General features: G+C 53.0%; 4 protein-coding genes across 4 annotated transcripts; all 4 read right to left on the bottom strand.

The window, feature by feature from the left end:
- Window positions 1-156: 156 nt before the first annotated feature.
- On the bottom strand, window positions 157-560 carry GLRG_07834 (uncharacterized protein; the record flags this gene model as incomplete). The annotated part of the gene is given in 3 exon segments (XM_008098519.1): window positions 157-177; window positions 188-248; window positions 295-560. 3 exon segments carry the CDS (start codon window positions 558-560, stop codon window positions 157-159), a joined length of 348 nt encoding a protein of 115 aa, XP_008096710.1.
- A 4,773-nt stretch (window positions 561-5,333) lies between these two features.
- Window positions 5,334-7,553, bottom strand: GLRG_07833 (uncharacterized protein). Its single transcript, XM_008098518.1, has 2 exons — window positions 6,794-7,553; window positions 5,334-6,729 (listed from the first exon to the last, which is right to left on the bottom strand). Exons 1-2 carry the CDS (start codon window positions 6,871-6,873, stop codon window positions 5,589-5,591), a joined length of 1,221 nt encoding a protein of 406 aa, XP_008096709.1. The 5' UTR covers window positions 6,874-7,553; the 3' UTR covers window positions 5,334-5,588.
- A 7,328-nt stretch (window positions 7,554-14,881) lies between these two features.
- Window positions 14,882-15,181, bottom strand: GLRG_07832 (uncharacterized protein; the record flags this gene model as incomplete). Its single annotated transcript, XM_008098517.1, has 1 exon — window positions 14,882-15,181. The coding sequence occupies one exon, from the start codon at window positions 15,179-15,181 to the stop codon at window positions 14,882-14,884; it is 300 nt and encodes a 99-aa protein (XP_008096708.1).
- A 3,315-nt stretch (window positions 15,182-18,496) lies between these two features.
- On the bottom strand, window positions 18,497-21,467 carry GLRG_07831 (uncharacterized protein; the record flags this gene model as incomplete). Its single annotated transcript, XM_008098516.1, has 2 exons — window positions 18,497-18,532; window positions 18,591-21,467. The coding sequence occupies 2 exons, from the start codon at window positions 21,465-21,467 to the stop codon at window positions 18,497-18,499; spliced, it is 2,913 nt and encodes a 970-aa protein (XP_008096707.1).
- Between the last annotated feature and the right edge of the window lie 120 nt (window positions 21,468-21,587).

Below are 21,587 nucleotides of genomic sequence, written 5' to 3'. Positions count from 1 at the left end.
AAACCTCCTGAAGCCGACGAGTATTGTTTTCTGACGCTTGCAGTATGTTTTGAAGTTTTACCCTGTTCTCCTGGCTGCTTGGGACTCAGTGGTTGCGATCATGTATGGATGCATGCTTGGGGGCATCTCACCTTGAAAGATAGTTGAGTTGTATTTCTAATTGACTGCAGCAAGAGCCTAGCCTTACCTTGAGGCTCTTCTTTTCCTCGTCATATTTCATGTTCTTGATCACAGACCATATGGCCTGTCTTTTCGATGCGGGATCTTTTGCTCTGATCTTCTCGAGTAACTTACTGTAACTCCAAGAGATCGCCAGCCACGTCCCTACACTTGGCAGCCAGCTCGGCCAAGCCCAAGTCAGTGCCGGTCAGATTGGTCTGGGCCGGCGCCAGTAGCTTCACGGTGAAGGTCTGCATCTGACGAGCGACGCTGTCGAGGGTGTCGTTATCCTCCAGAGCCCCTGCATCCTGGACTCTCTTCGCCCCGCGAATCACTGTGGTGCCAAAGTCTATGAAGGATATCACGTTGGATACTAAACTAATGGCTGTGATTGGATCCATCTCGTCGGAAGGCAGCGACGTAGCTAATACAGAATCAAGGACGAGGGCCGGGGAAAACGAGAGAGGTCACAAACACTCACGTTGTTAGTGTTTACGCGAAGTAGACCGGACCCCTCTTCAGAACGGCCCCTGGTCGGTCCTACCAAGTCAGGAACATTACGTAATACTTACTGTACGTGGGCTAAGGCGGTTAAGCAAGCAGCTGCAGCCCGCTTCACTGCATCTAATTTTATGACAAATGGACTATCACGGGTTGTTGGCTACTCTCAGGGCTATTCTTGCTACATTCGCATGAATTGTCGGAAAAAAAAACATAAACATTAGTGGTCAGCCTTCTGTTCTTAATCTTCCCCTCATTACATGTTGACTTATCAGTGCGGCGGCTAGATGGTTGCCTCACAGATCAACGGTTCCTCGACTCTATTATTTGTCCGGTCTTCCGACCGAACCTTCACGGCAATATTAGTTCGTTGTAAGCTGTCAATTCCAGGCAACTCCAGGCGGCCTCCCTAGTTCTCGACCCCGCTTGTACTCCCGCTCGCTCGCTCATCCCTGCTTTTTCCAACAATTGTTTCGGTCGATCGCGAAGTGCAATAACGAGGTAATAGGTAATTGCAGCTGATATACCATTCCGTTCTCATGACCATTTCTGTCTCAACAGATCCTGTTTAACTGATCCAGGACCTTTCAATTCATCGCAGAAGCGACAAGACGATCCAAAACACCTGTCGTGGTGTGAGACGATAGGTCTGTGGCAGCTAAGTCGCTCACCGAACACATGCGTGGCGTTACGGTGGAGTAATGCGTGTGTATTACCGATGGCCGCATCAAGGGGACGTGGGTGGCATATCAGGCACAGCAAGCTCCTCTCGGAGGCACCCGCCACCGAGTTCCGATTGGCACTATCGCATATGCCCCTCAATGCAGCCTGATTTGAAAGCTTTAAATGAGGAGGAAGGAAGGGAAGGGGGAAATGTTGCAATCGCCTGTTTTTTCCACGTTGTTCCGCTTTCCCGAGGAATCACTCGTGGGTTGGGATCGGGAGACACAGTGTCCACGAGGGTAACGCATGGAATGGTTCAGGAGTTGGTAGCCGGTAAGACATTACCACCAAAGGGATACACGGCATCCGAGGGGGAGGCTCAACCATCATCGCCTGACACTGCTATGCACCGAAGGGGCGGGAAGTTGCGCATTGGGGGCAGGGGGATGAAAATAGGCAGAAGGCAACCGAAAGATAGCCTAATAATAAAAGTTATCTGATCTCTGATCACATCAGCAAAGGGCTAGCCAGTAGGAGGACGCACCATCAATGTGGGTGTAGACCGGGAGGAGCAGCAGGTCATCCCGCAAAAAAGCATGCAACCCTGGGAGGCTGTCGCCTTGCGCTAATATAAGCCAGGAGGCTCCGTCCCCCAAAGCTCCCTTCCGTCTCGCCCTAGGTAGAATTGTCTCAGGGCGATTCGCCGATATCTTAACAACCCGGTGTTAAGGATCTCTCCATGGCAATGTGCGCTTACACGCAGGAGGAACTAAGCTTCAGGCTGCAAGTCATGCTAGCATGCTACCCCCTTCAACTACCTCGGCTGTCATCCTCCTTCCTGGCCTGATGGTCCCGTGGTCCAGCGACCTCAGACCTGACCGCTGAGCCATTGACGCTACAAATACCCGCCTCAGCCACTCAATTCCTTTGGTCCAAGACATTTCCGTGTCCGACAGCTTCTCTGTCCTTCCCACGGAAGAGCTAGGTCATCCGGTCGTCCTTCAGACTCCGACGAAGGATTGGCCACGGTCTCCTTCCAACTGAGGCAAGGCAACCAGGCACCAGGCGAGGAGGCAGCAGCGTCTCCCGAGCGCGACGCTGGGCCTGTTTCGTATTTTGCGGAGAAGAAGAAAGGACGAGGCTGCGGCTTTGATTCTCTTCTGAACCCCTGCGTGCCACGGTGCCCCCTTGTGACTTGGCCTCGTCATTTGCAAATTTCCGCGGCTTTCGGGCTAGGGACTATGCGGACCTGTGACCTCCGTAGGCCAGGGGGCACCGGATCTGGAAGCCCGCTTCCCCGCCCCCCACCCTCCCTTTTCCCCGGGAACCTCGGATCCGGGTTGCGAGCAGCCTGGGGAATTCGTACAATGACCTTGTACAGTTGGTTTTTTTTTTTTTTTCCCGGTGATGGATGAACGTGATTCAGGGCGCACAGGTCGTCATTACGCCCGTCCTAGTCATGGCGTGCTGCGGCTCTCGGGGGAGCGGGCGGTTATGGCTCTCGGAGAGGGTGTGCAAACCCGGCGTTTCTGCCGTTTGCCTTTCCACTTGCGCCCGCTAGAATGACGATAATTTTCCCTCGGCGGAAGCGCACTGCCCAAAAACGTCGGTACTTCGGGTCGCCTTATTTCGCCAAGGGATAGGAGAGTAAGCGACCACTCTGGATTCTTTATTCTTGAAGCTTGTTTGGACAAGGCAACTGTATGCATTCGTAAGTTCGGGTGGCTGGGACATCCAGAGAGGGGGAAAGGCATATGGAGTTCCGCCCGATCAGCAAGTCGCAGTGGCTGGCCAACCACCTAACCACATGCATGCGGGTGAGTTTATTGGTAACCATAACGAGCGTGGGTATTTATTCTTGGGAACAATATTACCAATGCCGTGAAGGATTTCCCATATCACGTCAGACAGTCCTCTGCTTCCTCAGCTTTCGCAATGGGGCGCGGGAGGTGTCGATAAGGCATCTCAAGTCGGGAACATGGTCAACCCAAAGAGGTGCTCGCCTTTCCACAAGTTCTGCCTGCTGGCGGTGCCCCCTACCCGGCACGGTCGGTGTAAAACGGTGGTGCCGATCGACAAATCGTCAAACGCACCCGGAAAGAAGCCGGCACCTGCCGACTGCAACGTCGATCGCCCCGGGCCGGGCCGGACTGCGTCCCGGTGTGACAACGGGGACCACGAGAGAGTGGAATTGCTTTTGGGCTGTATATGCGTATAATATATGAGATTGGCTGTCTAGGCAATGTGTGGTCAATGTGTGATCTACGACCGACAGTGCATGAAGAAATACATCAAATCCTTCTTTGTGGCTTAAGTTCTACCCTTGTCATAATAGCTTCATATATAAACCGGCACTTGGTATCGGCTTCATCACATAGTATTCCACACATTACTTACATGTCGCAAAAACAACGCTGTTAATCACAAGCAGTAATTAACGCCTTATGTACTACAACACAACCCCCCTAGATTACAGAGATCTATCTTTGTAATCTATCTGCCTACATGATCACTGGGTTGACAGGAAAGCTATTATAGCCCCCCTAGGTTGACGTCCCTAGGGTAGGTACTTGTTACAACGCTTCTTAGTTGCCGCCTGACTTATCTAGTGGAGTTAATGCGACCTGTCTATAGGCTTTCGCAGGAATTAAATCTATAGGGTCTCTATAACGCTTAGACGCTAAACTCTAGGGCTATTGTTGCGATGTTGACCATCGCCTGGATATCGGCGGTATGGATTAACGCCGAATGGCCGGAATAACTACGGCCAATTCGCCGTGGATCCACCGGATCCACGGGGATATTACGCGGTGGATTCGCCGCGTAATCCTACGATAGTTCTTTTTCCTTTACGCGTAATTCAGAACCGGTATTTACCCCTATTATTCGTCACTGCCTATTGATACGTACGGTTAACCGTATCACCAACCTGGTGAAACCAACAGCTATACTATTATAGCACACTAGAGCAAACTGGGCTTATAACTATTATAAAAATAACGCTATTAATTATAAGTAGTAATTAATGCCTTATGAACTATAGTATTAGATTACTTTAAATATGTATAGGAGTGTTCTTTTTGTATCTTTCCTTTTATATAACTAAGTATTATCTACTCTAATTCTTATATGCCCTGTTGTGTGGTCTCACTTGCGACATCCTTTTCCTGGATATCCTGATGTGTGTGCATTGGATTACTATATGCTAGCACAACAAATCAATTGTTCTAGAACCACTAGGGAGCAGTCAAACTCCAGAACAAGATTAGACAACTTACCTATTGTTTAAGAGAGCAACTAGAACCAAGGCTGGAAAGTTCTCTACCCACACAAACATAATACTCAGATTGAACTAGACCAATTCAAATTGCCAAGGGGTTATTTGTATACCTTACTACCTATAGCCTTAGTACCAAGTTGTAATAGACATTATTATATAGAAGAAGGTTAATTATACTCCCTATAATAGCCATAATAGCTTCACATTATTGTATTGTGATGTGCTTTACCACGTGGCATCCCCCTCATTACTCAGACAGTTTGCCTATAATACATCGGACCTTTCTTTTCACATCTCTACTTTCATAGATTTAAGCCTTTCTTATCCTTATTTTTATTCGCCCTGCTGTATGTTCTTGCTCGTGACAGTAATGCCGATCTAAGAGACAAACTTTAGCACGTATCTGGCTAGCATTAGTGAATGACAAGACATGGCATGCATGGAGAAGGATCATGTTGGCGTGTCCGAACGCATAATCACAAATGTATCTTCGAAGTCTTTCCCTACAGCTAATAAAGCGAGCTTTACACACTAATCTAGAACTCTGAACATATAGTGATGATACGTACTTGGCGATGTATCTGCCCTCAGCTTAGTAGTCGGTATAGAGCTAAACGTGAGTTCTATTGGTTGATATAGTCGCTCTTGGCCCCCGTAAGCGGTCTAGTCCACGCGGTACATATGTCGTGTTACAATACGTAGAAAAGCCCGATATGCAGCACCTCCAGGCTCTGACAGATGAATGTTTATTTGGATATGTAATACTATGTAGTGCGGTCTCCAAGAGATTTGCTATCTGACTAGACAAATCTACTACTCTTAAGAGACACAATGATAGAGACCACCGCAAACGCCCCGGCCATGCAGTCGTTTTCCATGCCCTTGGAGTAACGCCTAACCCATGCGCAGCCCTCAACACCTGTTTGTACACCAAAAACCCAGAACGCCACCCTGGACACAAAGACAGCTCGCCCGTCCACAACCGTCAGGGAGCTCCATCGGAGATATCTGGGATGACTACGTCACCGTCGTCACCCGCCTGCGGCTCCGCCTCGGAACCATTGCTGATGCCGGGAATTTCCAAATCGTATTGCGGCGGCACGCCGAATTGTCTTGTCGACTTATCGTATGTAAGCCAGTTGCCCGACGCCGCGATGCGGCAACCGAGCCAAAGGCACCTCTCCCGACGCTCCTCTGTCATTGATGCCACCTCAAAGTATTTCTCGTCGTCGTCAAGCTTGGAAGCAAACCAGTCTTCGGGGTAATAATTATCGACCCAAAGCAGCCCGCGTTGAGCAAAGTCCTCGGGCAGAGGTCTAGGCATCTCATCGTAGGACCGGGGGAAGTCTTCCGACTCAATTCTGCCCACTGATACGCACTTTTTCAAGAGCGAGTTTAGCATCAACGAGATGAGCTTCCATGGCATCTTTGACTCGATGTACCCCATTGCTGTTGCAAAATATGACATGTGGTAGAGGAACGAAAGAGTAACGTGAAGGTAGGGGTCAACGTTCGGGTCCGCAAAACGGAGAAAGACCACATTGTGGGTGCGGACGGCAAAGTCGAGGGCGTCCAGAAACTTGGCCGTTACCGGGGTCTTGTGGTCTTCCATCTGAACGTCGGCATCCTCCGTGCGGCTCGTCTTGATAGCCATCATGATAGGGTTCGACTCGCTGCCGTATTCGAGCATGGCGCATCCTAAAGCAACAGCAATAAAGTATCCGCAGTCCATCCACCCCTTTGTATTCCGTGCAATGTGCCCGTCAAGACTACCAATGAACTCTTCTACAGAGGGAGTAAACAGCTCGCTGCTCTTGCCAGAGAACAGAACGCCGTGAGCGCGGACGAAGGCAGCATCGATTTCCTGCAACCGCGTGGGAGTGCCGTTCAGGTGCGGGTCAAAGAGGGTCATGATACTTTCCCGAGCACTGAGAAAGGGGATGGGGACGCAGAGACTTTTCGCATAGTAGAACAGCTGCTGCAGAGCGTTGGGGCGCGCCAGGATAGCGAGATGGTGGTATAAGCGTCCTGTCGTTGGGGCTTTATCGCTCGCCTTTGAGTACCAATGACGAGAGACAGAAGTCCACACCTCACGGTCCTTGAGGTTATCGTCCTCAATAGCCATTCTAGACCTGTTAGCAAGAAGCCGGGACGGGACTCTAGAGCCATGCAAAGGTTGCAATATCTCACCGGTAGCGTCCCAGGTCGCCGAGGCACTCAATCCAGGTATCCTCAAATGTCGGCACCGTCTCATATAACAAGGCCATCATAGAATATGCAAGGTAAATAAATGTCAACATATGCTCCAGCGATGCGGGAAGACGGTGGCGTAATAGCTCGAGGAAGGAGTGGATTCCGTGCCTCCACATGCGCGCTGGCATAGCGTATTTGCTTGCTAAGCGGCGTAAAGCTGGGCTAGCAGAAGGATGCTGCGATGCCAAGAAAAAATCGTGATGCTCATGTAGCAAAGTGCGGTGCAGAGCAATCAGAGCCTGCCACTGCTCGTTGTTCAGTATTGGGCTTGTATCCTTACTCGACGACTGAGCGTTGTCAACCTCGATGCATTTGCTCTCCACCATAACAAGCCCAGCATATATACCCTTGACTTCGGCCACAAGCTGTTCTTGGCTAATGGGGCGAGTTTCGGGCTGTTTGATCAGGACTTCTGTATTGTCTTCCACGGAAGATTGGTCAAAATTGCGACTCAGCGTTGTAGGTTCGCGGTCTCTTGACCGTCCCGTGTCAGCTTTGCGAGGCTGAGATTCTTCAGGGGTCCATAACCTTCCCGGCTTAATGCTGTGCTCTCTCTGAAAATCAATATCGTTGACTACCGCTTGGGGGTGGCGGGCGCGAGAACGCTTATTTAGACTTGATCTGTGTTCGCTATCCTTTCTTTTGTTCTTTTCAGAGACGGCGGAAGGACTATCGGCGCGGGCCGTGTCTGGCGCATTACGCAAAGGACGGGGGTTTGCGTCGGCATTGTTTGTACGGTTTGGTTCGTCGGCCGTGGCTGGTTGTGATTGTTGTTGTGGTAGCGGGGTTGCCTGAGGCTTGCCTTTTATTCTAAGGCGGCACAGGTTAGAAACTGGGAGGTCAAGCGATTATTGCAAATGGCCTACTGTAAATGTGTTTGGGCTATCAAATCGTTGCCAACCTCGTCGGTTGTCTTATGGCCGAGGTCTTGAAAATGCCTAGAGACAGCTTCTAATGTGGATGCTGACGGGAAAACGTGTACGCAGTCGTCAATAGGACATGTCCGGTTTCTCCTATCAATTGCTCGCTTACGACCAGTTATGCGATCGTCCAAGGTCGGGATGCCCTCTTGCGGCTTGGTACACATAATTTCATAGATGTAGTGACTGGCAGGCGGTTGATGGTCGAGGTCGTCGAGAGAAGCGGGAGAAAAGTATAGTTAAGTTGGGGGTGCCCTCTTGCGGCTTGGTACACATAATTTCGTAGATGGAGTGACTGTCAGGCGGTACTGATGGTCGAAGTCGTCGAGAGAAGCTGGAAAAAAGTACAGATGTGCGCTCAGTAGAAATACCTTCATAGCTTGAAATGGCGCACCATTACCTACATAGTTGGCGAACCACCAACAGGCTGGGCAAATACAGAACCTACGGTACGTACCGCAAAAGCGTGCGGTACGTATCTCTTGTTTCAAGGCAACCACTCCACTCAGAGCCGCATGCGGACCATGCGAACCATGCGACCTATTTCTTTCAGGGACAGCGTCCCCCCCGCCTCAAGCTACCTGTGTATCCGTCGTTTTCATGCCCTCCGTCGTTCTTCAAACTCTCAACTCCAAACAAACAAAACAAAAACACACCCTCGTTTGGCAGCGATGTTGTCCTGAGCCCAGGCCGACATGACAATTCTTCCAGTTCCAGTCAGGTTCCTTTCTCGGGCGGACAAAGGAATACCGTCGTGCCCGCACTGCGAATGACGCCATTCGTGTTGGCGGTGATGGGGCTTCGGCCACGTGTAGTTTTTGCCCAACGACAGAAACTCACATTTGGGTGTTGTCAATGCCATACACACATGACATCCATCACCTGGTCCTCATAATCCAGCCATCTATGGGTATATCACTTAATCTCCGAGACGACGGCGCATGTCATCCATCGTCTTACTATCCGGCACACTACCAGTGTACGCCAGTTTCCCGTCGCAGTCCTATGAGCTCGGATTCGATGCGCCGACGACTCCAAAGGTCCGCCGCCCGGCCGTTCCGCTCTGAGGGCTGAAGAAGCCAGCTCGTATGCCGTGCACGCCATCGGGCAAGCTGAACGGGGAAGGCGAAGCTGACACCTTGGAAGAAGCATATACGACTTCTGGAAACACAAGGGTTTTGGCGGGATTGTTTCCTGGCCAGGGCCATCGATTTTCCTCCGATTTCTTTTCTCTCTTTACCTCCCCTTCATGCTGTGCATCACTATGTATACGGCAAGTCCGGTTCCATTAGCATCGGACCCGGGTTTTATGCCGATAGGTATTAGTCGGACATGCACAGCCACACGCCATATCTCGGCGATGCCGGCGTTCTCCGTCAAAAAGCACAACGACCCAATAGCATTCGCCACAGTCCACCAAATTTTTTTCTTCTCCTAACGGCATCGCCAAATCAACGAACTCACCATGCAATGAAGATGAGTCAGGAGGCAAAGTGGCCAATACACCAAGAGCAGATCGTCGTATATTATTTGATTTAGGCAAGTGCCTCCGCAACCGCCACAAGCTGAAAGCTGAAGAAGAGAGCTCTTAGGCGCTTAGCAGCGGCAAAAGCCAGCCAGCTTGCCTTGCAAACATCTCAACAGACATTGGACGTTCGTAAATTGCCTCCCTCGTATCGAGGGAAGAAAACACGGCCACTCCACGGCCGACTCGAACCTGATCTTTGCATTCATTCGTGCCCTGCCTCCTGACCAACTCGGCAAATCATTGAGGCGTCCGCCATCAGCTGCCTCGGTGACTCGGCCCGTTTGTATGACCCATCGACTGTGCGTCATCAGCTCGTGTCAGATTGAAACAGGCAGCCCGTCGTCCAATATTGTCTTTAGTTCGGATGCCTATCAGAGAAAGTCCCGGAGAGGAGATGTCACCGAAACACTCAAGGGCCTCGCCTGGTCCAAGAGATGGATCTCCGCGGCTCCTGTCTAATATTATGCATTTGAGGCTCTTGGGGCTCAGGGGTTGGCATCCATACATCGATATCTCACCTGGGTAACCGCGAGGCAACTGAACAACAAGTTGGTAACAGTCAGCCGTGTTCAGGGATCCATACCGCAGAAGGAACAGTTACGAGAATGCGACGGGTCGGCTGCGCCTGTCGGTGGCGGAAAAGATGAGCCTCCTGAGGCAGTCTTACATCTCACCGGGCCAAGTTAACGACGCTACAGGCGACGACACTCCATGTTGCACCTTGGCGAGTGTAGAAATGTTCAACCCCCCGTGAATCTCGCCGGGCTTCAGGCAGAATAGCACTCGTCATCGGACGGGTGGACTTGGGAGGCCTCAAACCCTCTTGTGGAATCGTGGGGCGAAAAGTTCCCCATTGTTTCTGCCTGGGGACTTGCGTCGACCAGAGGCAACGTATTTCAGCTTCCTTCTTTCCTTTCCCTAATCTCCCTCACTTTGGTGTATGGTTTTGGTTTCTGTTGCTTGCTAGACGTTTCAGCGCGATCAAGAGTTTTTTTTAGTTTTTTTTTTTCCGGGTATTTTTGATACTTTGAAAAAGAAAAGCCAGGCCGAGGATGTCCTGTTCATTGTCATCTCAAACCCGTATATTTACTTTCCCCGTATATAATCACGCATACCAACATCTTCGCGTCGATATAGATTTTAGATAAAACCCTGGCCCAGATACTGAATCTATACAATCAACAGCACATCAAGTCGCGAAGTGATTTTGGTGGTTTGCTAAATTGCACTGTTGGCAACGCATCGCTGATGCATTTAGCCTCTGTCCTGAAATACAAACGATTGCTGATGCCCAATTTTGCGTATATGTCAAGCATATGCTACACGGGTAACATCCCTTGGAATGAACGCCAGTTTACGGAGTAGCATGACTTAAATTCAATTCTTGGGACAGCTATGGGAGTGATGAGGGTGTCTGATTGCACTTGATGGAATGTTACCAATCGGTATTGGACCCTGGTGATGCTGTCGTCACCTCTACTACACAACGGGTCTATGATTGTGGCATTTTCAGTCATTTGCTTCTAGAACATGGGCAATTTTTGAGTGAGACACGTAGCCAAGACGGGTACTCTTTCTTGGCAGGGTCGTACAGTTACATAACAATAGAAGCCCGCTAGTCTATGGTACAGACCTGACTTATATGGAAGCTGTCGTAGACAAAAAGTGGATCCACCATAGCCGAGCAGCAATTGTGGCTTAAATCACCTTGCGACAGAAGCCAAGTAAAGGCCGGAACTGGTGGGAAGGTTGTTTTGAATCTGTCGATATGTATCGGAAGAAGAAAATGGCAATAATAAGAAAGAGCAAGCAGACATATTCCGAATTCCAAATAACACAAGCTGTCGTGATATAAGCCGTAATTGCGCAGTGGCGATTACGGATCTGGTTTTGTCATGACACAAGCGGTTTCTCTCGGAATCAATGCCTATCAATTTGCATTCGTCTAAGGTTATGAAGATGTGATGAATGCATTCCTCGCTGTATAGGAGTAGGCACATGCTGGTAATGAGAAGGCAATAATATCCCATGGCATACCTTCCGCATTCGGTGACTAAAATGGTCTTCGGTGAGGTCGGTGGCCGGGAGGAGAAAGTGGATACCTGACGAGGATGCCTTGTTGTGCATACCTATCTGTGGACCCATACTCCGTACTATGTTTCCCCCCAATTGTCTCACTTTACCAACTTTGATCTGACAATCCAAGTTCCAACCATCATCATACCACTTGTTCAGCATCCGGTTCGCCTCTCAATCTTAAAGCATGTATGGTACAGAATTTTCCTGTTAAATGACCGAACCTGTTTTACGGGCCAACATTCATTCTTCCTTCGTGTCTGCCTAGCTCGTCTCGCCCCGGGCTACCGATGAAGAAAAATTTACGACCATGTCAGTGGCCCCACGGATATCGACAATATCCAGCCTGGGCTGTTTGCCTTTTTTACCTATCATCTACGGTGTCACCTTACGCACATCTCACCACCATCACCTGGTTTCTGGTTCCAGGCTACGACACGCAACCTGTGGAAGTCTCGCGCTTGTCACGCAGCAATCTCCCGATCGTGGCTAACGACCGGCTTGTCCTAGGAGGCAACGAGAGGCAACCCCACGGCGCGTGCCCCGAGCCGACGCCTCTTCGTGTTGGATCATGGCCTTGCGGAGATGCGCAGCTACCCGTCAAGTTGGGACCGCTGGCTCGTAGTCGTTGGTGAGCCTATCCCGAAACCGGAAGCCATTTTTTCGAGAGCAACACACGCGCCCGGCGGGCACATGCTCATCTCCGCTGAAAGGGAAAAAAAGGCAGCAATACGCCCGCCACGCGCTTTGTTAAGAGAGTCCGGTGATATGTAGCCAAGCCCTGGTGCAATCACCGGCTGGGACGCCAGCAAGTTGCGACCAGGCGCTAGCAAACGACAAACCCCCCAGACAAGGCGTCCCGCGGCTAGCCAGTGTGGCCTGCGGAAGCGCGACTGTTCTCACTTTTCTCATTCAGTCTCGTGTGCGCGCCCTCGCCGGATAGCCGTTGATCGACAAGTGTCTTTCGAGTTTCCGCCTGATGATGCAGCCTCCTCGGCAGGCTGCCGTCTCAGGGGGGGCAACACCGAAACCGGCACGGGGGTAGCTGCCTCTGGTCGTATGGGCAAGGCGTCACCGGCTTTTTTTCAAAATTGATTGACTGGCCTTTGCCCTACAGGCCCACCAACAACTCGGTCTCGATCTGGACATCCCTTCCATCGAAGTTCCAATTGGATGTCAATAGGAGGTTGCCCAGCCAAGGCTATTGTGTTGGGCTGCCTCGATCATTCAGCAGGGGAAGAAGGGGGGGCGGGGGGTATCGTGGACCGCTGCTTGGTCTATCAAAAAGGGGGCGGCGGCGGTCGCTTCTCCTTACGGTCTCGGTTATGCGACCAAGACTGGAAGCAAGGCTTCGGCGCCCGTTTGTCTGCGAGTTGTTCTTTTGCGACTTGGCAACCTTGGTAAATCGAATCGTCCAGCGGCTGTTGGTCCGTCCGTCTTGTTTCTTTTCAAAAACATCATCAACCTTTGTTGGCTCTCACTCGCTTGAAGTGTGCTCCTGTCGCACCAACAACGCTCAGCTTGAAGCCACTACTTGTTTGTCTTTTTTTTTTTTTTTTTTTTTTTTTTTGTGCAATATTGGAACATTGGAGTCCCTTCCCGCACGAGCAAACGATGTTGTGTAGGCCGGTGCTCTATGCATGACAGGGGGGGTTTTACCATTGCTTTCTTTTCTCGCCCCTGACGCCCCTTGCACTGTAATAGATATGCGCCTTCTCACTGGCTCACTACGTCAGACTTGGGGGCGGGATTTGAAGTCAATCTGTTGCTTGTCTTCGGCCGTCGTTGATAGGCCAAGTCGTCAATGTAATGCTTTGCTTTGCAGGCATCAAGGAACGTCGCAGACTTCAGCCCAGCCGCCTCGTATCTTTCAGGCCCCCCAATAGGGCAGCAGCTCGCAGCCTCCCCCCCTTTTTTGTGTCGATCACATGATTTCCTTTACTTGGGACTTTACAAACGCGGTGACGTTTGAGAAAAAAGACAGCCGGCCGGTGGCGGGAGAATGACCAAGCCCTACGGCGCCGGTCGGGTGGATCACACATGACGGCCCGAGAAGACGGGGAGGTGTGGGGTTTCCGATGGTGCCGAGAGGGGGGCTTGCGGCATGCTCCGTTGCCGCCAGCAGAACCGGACGAGCCGCGACACGAGGTCTCTTCCTTTCGGGTCGTCACGTTTGACGCGCCCGTTTCCTCCAAGCGAAACTCCCCAAAGTGGGCATGCCATCCACATCGGCTTTCCCTCTTTTGGCCTGGCTTCGGTCGCACAAGAACGCCTGGCCGATGTTTCACAGTTTTAAAGCTGAGACGACATTCGAACCGCCCCCCGGTCTTGGGCAACAACGAGCCCGGTTTTCACACATCACACGCCGTTGAAGAGCATGCTGCCCGACAAGCCTTTCGTCTCTCTCAAGTTCGGGACTTTGGTCATAATGTGACTGTTACGGGTCACATCGACCCAACGCGTCACGCGAGAACGAGCCGACGGCAGAGAGCGTCTCGTCCTGCACCACCATCCAGCCTCGGAGACAACTCAGCGCCGTCATATCGTTACATTACTGCGACCCGAGAGGATACGATGGTTGCCTTGACACATGGCATGCTCCACGTACGCCCTGTGAACTTGTATTTTGGAGCGTCAACGACCCTTCATTTGGAGGCGTCCAGGGTTGGACCATATCCATCAATATCGGGCCCTGTTTCGCAGCAGTCTCTCCGTTCGCAGTCGTGGCATCCTGCCATTCGGAGCCTCACAGGTGAGGGGATCGAATAGGAGCATTGTCGTGGCCCATATCGGAGACATACCAGATACTAGGGCACCTCAAATGCGGGGGAAAAAAAAAAAAACAGGGCTGTCAAAAGCCTGAAATCTTGAGGCTGTAGGAGCTAGTCAGCTTCCTGGTTGGGTTGCTGGGCTCCCGTGATCTCTTAGCTCGAGACGGGCTGCCGCTTTACCTACGCGTTTTGCTTAGGATGCGCATCAGCGGATGCACGTCTGCTACCCGCGTCGCAAGGCCTGCTTTCTAGCGGCCCGCGCGTCTGTCATTTGTGACCAAAAGCATTCGGTCTGATGGAGGCATGTATGCCTCATACGATGTCCTATTGGACTCGGATTGCTGGAGTGCTCATGCGAAGCCATGGCTCGCCAGGGGAAGGAAGACACTAAGAGGTCTGCCGAATGAAACGCAAGAGCATTGGCGGGACCCCCGTTCTCATTGGCCGTACTGCCAGAGGCCAGCTCGAGCGGCCGATCTGGCATTTGAACGACGCCGCGGGAAACTATGTGCAGGCGCGCCGCGGGGAAGTGATCTTTAGCGGGTAGTCTAGTCCATTAGGCTCATCCAGGGTCCTACGATGGTCTTTGTTTATCCCCCGCCTCAACGGGCAGATCTGCCGTCCGGCCCACGAAATGAACACACGATGGCAGGCAGCCTCGACACTCGGGTGCTCGACGAAGACGATCGACCGAACAAGGCAACGCCTAGGATTCTACGCCTCGCACTACCTACATACCGGTCCAGCGCCTCACGACGAGACAGTGAGAAATCCTATTACCCCAACAAAAGCTGAGGCACCGGCGGGAAAGGATGCCTACGAAGGAGTCACAGGTCTCGGATCGGTGGTACCGCGAGACGGTGAGCGACACGGCGGGGAACTCTGTCTGCGGAACACGCTCCATCCAGGCAACAACTTCCTTCTTGCGGGTCCTTTTCTGCAGGTTCCACGGGTTCGTCTCCTCCTCTGTCTCTGTGCGCTCCTGGTTGAGCAGAGAAGAGGAAGAAGGAAAAAAGCGGCTGTTATCCATTCCATATCCCTACATATCAGTATGTTTCAGCCTCGCCGCCTGTGGGACATACCAAGTAAAATGCAGGTCGTGATGCACCTTCGGACCAGATTCATCGCACAGAGACCTGGTGTTGCTCGAAGAAAAGCGCGCATCCTTAATCGACGTTACGGTAAAGCGCTGAGACATGCATCGGTGACACAGCTTCGGCTACAACATGAACTTGAGGGGTCCCTTGTCATCCCCCACATAGGCAGCAGAGGCGTACAAATCTCATGAATCTGTCGCCTTTGCGGAACGCACAACGCCAAGGAGGGGGGGGTTGTTTCTTGACCAGGAACAATGAAGGCGAACACGCCATGGCAGGTGACCTTGCCGTTGTCGTACGCGCACTCCGTCTAAGCCTCCCCGAGTGCGCCGTCAGATGTAAGGCGTTGATCAAGATCAACAATCCGCAGTTCTCGGGGCTGGAGTTCCACGAGAGAAACCTTTTTTTTATCGTTTTTGTGTGCTAACCCTAAGGCATGTGTTGCTGCCCCATGATTCCAAGCGTCGTTGCCTTGTGGGACGTAACCCATGGACGGAAGCCCGAAGCCTCGGACTCCCGGGGGGTCCCATGACCAGGGTTCGGCGTCGCAAGGATCTTGGCACTTGCGCTCGGGAGCGGGGGGACGGGGCTGTCATGCGTATGTCGAGTCTATTTCACTTTACCGAGATGTCGGTGAACGTCCCTCTGAAGGGGAGCGTAGGGCTTTCGAGACAAGAGACGCGCTGTGCGGGAAAGAAAGGAAAAAAAATCCCCTGACGCCTATAATGGGGGAGCGGTGAGGAACTTGACCGTCTTCAAGCCCCGGGCGGGACGCCGGTGCGGGCGTCAGGCTACGGGGGACCCGTTGATATTCGGATTCTGCATGGTTGATGTTTGCTAGACCGCAGTCGGGTTAAACTTCCTGCAGCTGCTGCCGCTACTTACCAGCCTTCTTCCTCGAAGAGCTGGAAAGCGGGAGAAGAAAAAACGGAACTAGCAAACGAGCGGTGTGTACGCGAACATTGACCAGGGGAGACCCGACAATCTCTGCCTCCCTTCTCTTTACCCCTCCAGTTCCTCGAGATATATACAGTCCATCATCGTTCCGGTTCTCATTGTTGCAGCCTCGTTAAAAATAAGAAATGGAATATAAATACAATCCCTTGTTGGCGTCGGAGCCTCTCCCCTCTGGGAAAGGCCCATGCGTCCACCGACATGACCGAACGCATACATCCACCCTTTTCGGCTCAGAACAACAGCATAAGGCGGCTTGGCACCGCCGGTTCCGGCCTGCCCACGTGTATGTGTAATGCGCTTTGCTCGGCCTTGAAGGACAGGGCTGTCGATAAAACATGCAAGAACAGCGATACACACAAAGGACCATGCAGTAGACAAGCGGAGGGAAAGCTGCATCTCCCAAGTGCCCGCACACCGCATGTGTCTGGTCGTACCTTGGTCCTGGTCTAGTGGACGGCCGCAGTAAGGCATCCATTGAACTGCAGCATCAACGACATTGTCAAGGGTTACTAGAGTGGTCGCAGACAAAAGTGCACCCAGGGCGCCCGTTTCCCCGCCCAAAGAAGGCCGTACAGCCGCGGCAGATCGCATTCATGGGGTTCCGAATCTTTCCAAACGAAGCCTTGCCCGGGAAGAGTCTTTTTCTCTTGCAATGTTTGTGGTGGGAACCTTGACTTCGGTCAGGGCCTCGTTGTTGAACGAGGGGGGGGTTGCCTTGCCACGAGCAGGCTACACCGCAAATCCTCGCCTTTCGTCGAATATGCTGTTAGTTCCATCACCATGGATGCTGATAACAACAATAACAACAACAACAACAGCAGCAGCAGCAAAAATACCCGAAAGTGTAGGGGGCCGGGACGTGGAGTGTAGGACGCCTTCGGTGAGGGCGGCCGGACACCACACTGTCAGACTGTTAAAGGCTACTGACACATCCCTGCTATTCGACGTGACTGCTCCAACCGTCTGATGTGGATTCCCGCCCTACGTAATGCTGCGGGGGGTCGTGCCATGTTGGTCTGATGTCTTGTGGTGTAAAAGGGTGGACCGGATGGCAATAGAGTTCGGCCGGGCGACGGCCCGGTGGTTTGACAGTTGAGGACGGGCATCTAATCTGATCATGGATAGCTCTTCTCAGTCTCCACTGTGAACGAGTCCCCTATCTGTCCCAGGAAGGCAATCGTCATCAAGTGAACACACGTCTGAATACCGTTCTCTCTCTCTCTCTCTCTCTCTCTCTTTTTTTTTTTCGCATGAAGGGCTGTAACGATGGGGATTTTCTCGGTGAAAGGGCCTCGAGTCAACGACATATCGGTTGGGCCTGGAACTCGGACAGGCAGCATGTTTACAGCAACAGTCGATTCGTGGTTTTGAATCTTCATGGCGAGCCGACTTAGCCGGATAGGCTCTGTTGATGTCGAACCATGACGGCACACGATTGAAAGACTCTTGAGAGACACCTCAGCTTTGCCGGTCTCGAGTCAGTGAAGACTGTAGGAGCAGAATGGCGCCTAGCCTCTTTATGTTTTTTTTCTCCTTTTCTTTCTTTTTGTTCTTTCTTTGCTGGACGTACTGCCAACAATTTGCAAGTGACTAGCGATGACCGACACTCCCTCTCTTTACCATCGTGTAAGTTTCACTCCACACGCCCTCCGTTGTGACGTTCCCCCTCCCTCCCTCCCTCCTCCTACCCCGTCGCGACCGAGTCTACACGCCGCTGTCGATACCTTGACAGCCCAAATTCAAAGCTTTTACCAAGTTGCTTAATCGAAGAAAAAAACCTGGCCCACCCGTCTTAACCGTACTCTCTCCCTCACAACCCGCATGAACCAGCTCAAACATCAGTAACCCCCCACTCGCGTGAGGTGTCCGTAACTACCCCAAGGCATTGGTCTTCGAGACCGTGGCAGAGTAAGCTCCTTGAACTGTATCGTCAAGTCCGAGCTCGACTGGACGAAAGACACTCATCCTTATCGGCGGTGCCACGTCGAGGGCGGCGCGGCACTTGACGTGTCGAGGGACGCGGCCATGGTCGCCAATCTAAATGATTCTACCTACGACCAATGCCAACCAGGTGGACAAGATCAAGCTGGAGGGCAGTGCAGGGTCGATATCGGCCATGTTACAACGCACGCAGAGGGACAGCAACATCCCCGTTCGTTGGCAGCAGCCACGGGACTGTCTCATCCATCATTGTCCAAAACACCAACACGAGGCGCGGAACAAGGTTCCTGTCGGAGACGTTGCATAAACTCGAATTCAATTACTTCATTCCTATCATATACTCTGCTTTTCTACGCCCAACGCATGTTTGTCTGCTTCTTGCGCACCTGCAGTCGTCGTTAGTAGGAAGGTCGGCTCTCTTCAGGCCGAAGAAGAGGTACTTACAATGGGACCCAGCACCGCAACACCGGCAGTGAGCGCGAGCACGGTCGAGATGAGGCTAATCTTGTTGAAGCCTTTGCCGAGGATGTCAAAGGTGAAGCTGGGGGCGACGCGGCTGCCAAACACATCGACACCATACGCCAAGACCAAGCTGGTGCTCTCCACGATGGTGGGCGAGGTGACCATCTTCTTGACACCGATGACGTCGCGCTGGTGGGTGATGACCTGTCTAGGGTCGATCTCCAGGGCCGGGTGGTACCTGACCAGGCCTTCGGCTTCCATCTCGGCGGGTGTCGGGTCGCGCCCCACAGGCCGGCGCGGCTCGAGCAGCTGGCGCGGAAGCCCGGCAATGGCGTGGGACTGGGGCAGATAGCCGAGCACGTGACGGCTGGTGATGCCCTGGCGTGTCTGGGTGACGGCCAGAGCAGCAATGGGAGCAGAGAGAATCCAAGCTTGGCTGATCACCGACGGGAGGGGGGGGGCAGTGGGGGTATCAATGGGCTCGGTTGACGAGAAGTTTGCAGCATCCCCCAGCGGGCCTCGGTCGTCGGGGTAGTCGCTCTCGTACAGGTCGGAAACGACGATTTGGTAACCCTTGAGGGTTTGGCCGGAAAGAGGCTGACCCGCATCGTCCTTGAGGGCGTACTCGCCAAAGAATGTGCACGCGAACCAGTTCTCGGCCAGTGTGCACTCGACATTCTTGGTGCCATCAACCCCCTCGTGAGTGGCGGTGTGAAGAACCAGGCCCGAGACCGAGTCAACAACGTAGACGTTGAGGGTCGTCTCGGCGGCATTGTACGCAGAGACGACGATGGTGTTGGGGTTCAAGTACTTGTACTTGACCCTTCTGTCACCGAGAACGCGGCCGATGGACGCAATCGGGTCGTGGGCGGGCCGTGTTGCGACGTTGACGATTTCGTATCCAGTAGGGGGAGAAAACTCCCAAGCGACCTGTTCCTTTCCGGTGCCATCCTCGATGATGAAGGTGAGGCCCTTGAGTTCGCCCTTCAGGCCGCGAACGACAACGGTCTGCGTCGGCGCCCATTCGGCAGGAACATCGCCGATGGCGCCGCCGTACCCGACAGGGGCAAGCCACTGGCCGGATGCGCTATCAACGACAACGGCAGATTGCGTTTGGACCCAGGAGCCTTGGGGCATGGAATCAACCAGCTTTCCCGTGTCGGTTTTGGCAACGACATACTCTCCGAAGTAGCCTCGCACAGTGACTTGGGTCTTTGCATCCTCGACAAAGATGCCCTGGACATCCCATGCATCCCATGAGGGGATCTGAGCAGCGTGAAGCTTCCAGATGACCTTTCCGTGCTTGCCAACGTCAAGGCCAAAGAGCTTGCCACGCCGGGTGACCAGAACGGCAATCTTGTTGAAACCAAAGGCATCGCGGGCGAGACCTTCCGTCTTGGAAGACAGTTCAGCTCCCGTGATGCTGCTGACCAGACGTTGGGGGATCGAGGCGAGGTAGTCCGGCAGGTAAGCGAGGTCATCAAAGTGACGCTTGAGACGGTGAATGTAGGCGGACACGACGTTGTCGTGGGCCTCGGCCTCGAGGGTCTTGGCCAGATCCTCGCTCTCGGGGATCTCGGCGAAGGCAGCGGCAACACCGCCGGTGAGGCCCTCGGGACGGATCCAGGCCTGCTCTCCGTTGCGGACAAGGACCCAGTCGTCCAAGGTGGTGACTGCGGCACAGCGAACGGCAAAATTGTCGGCGGCCTTCTTGATGACCTCGGAAACGGCGTGGATTGCGGTGACGCTTTCTGAGCCTTCCTTGAAGGCCCACTTTCCGAGGACGGCGTGGGAGCTCGAAGCCGTCAGAATGACTTCCTCCTGGGTGATGCGAGTGAACCAAACGTTGGCGCCATCCGAGCTAGTCGAGAAGGCGCCCAGGCCCGGAAGCACGGGAAGCTCGTGGTGCTTGGCGACTGCGTTGTTCTTGATGTTGACGTGGTACACCTCGCCCTTGTGGCTGTCGGCGGATCTGCTATGGACCAGGAAGTGCGGCTCGGCGTTGAGGTGATGCGGGGCATGGATGGCGACGTCCAGCGTCTTGGCGAACGGCAGAGGGAATTCCTGCTTTGACTTTGTGCCCAAAACGTTGACCTTGAGCTTCGTATGTTCGCTGTCGAGCCAGGCGACAATGGGGGATGCCGAGTTGGCGCCGACAAACATGACGTCCTTCTTGTCTGCAACGTCGCCCTTGCTGCCGAGGTTGATGTCGTCGATGCGCTTGCCAGTGAGAGTGTCGTGGACAGACACGCGCACACCCCACATGCCTTGGGCACCGTAGAGGCTGACGACAAAGATGTTCTCGATGTTGTTGGAAACCTGTAGCGGGGTGGTGTTGCTCGGGTCCTTGAACTCCCAAACCAGGCTGCCGTCGCCCCCGTTGATCCTTCTCAGGACAGTAGTGCCGTCGGCGTCCTCAAAGAGCGCCAGAACATCCTTGCGACCGTTCTCCGTCAGCTCCATCACCTCGAGATCACGGATCTCACCCTCAAAATCGATCCACCAAGCGTTCCTTCCCGACAAGGCGTTCCAGGCATGCACCGAGTTGCCGTAAGCTGATACAACCCAGTCCTCGCCCTCGGCCGCGCGCAAGTGTCCGCCACCATAGGTAATATCTCCCGTCAGGAATTGGCGCCAAACGACAGCGCCATTACTAGGGTTGACAGCACCGAGCACGCCGACATCGCTGAGGGTATAGAGCAGAGAAGCCTTATCGTCGCGCCGGGGCTTGTGGAACAGAGTGGTTTCGACCTGGGGGACGCCGATGAGTTCGTGGTGGTAATCGATATCGCCAACCTCATCGACGAAGACGGCGCCGACGAGCGATGAAGCTGCAAGTAGCAGCGTCGTAAGGCGCATTGTGATTTGGGGTGACGGGGAGGTTTCTGAGCTTGTCGTGGAGATGGACAGCTCCGAAAGTGTGTGAAGGAAGCTCGCACGTCACTCTGAAGGTGGCAGCGCAAAGGGTGCGTTAATACC

Source organism: Colletotrichum graminicola (assembly GCF_000149035.1).
Source record: "Colletotrichum graminicola M1.001 genomic scaffold supercont1.34, whole genome shotgun sequence".
NCBI classification, from domain to species: Eukaryota; Fungi; Ascomycota; class Sordariomycetes; order Glomerellales; family Glomerellaceae; genus Colletotrichum; species Colletotrichum graminicola.
The sequence above is the reverse complement of the archived record's forward strand: the minus strand, read 5'-3'. Positions and strand labels throughout refer to the sequence as shown.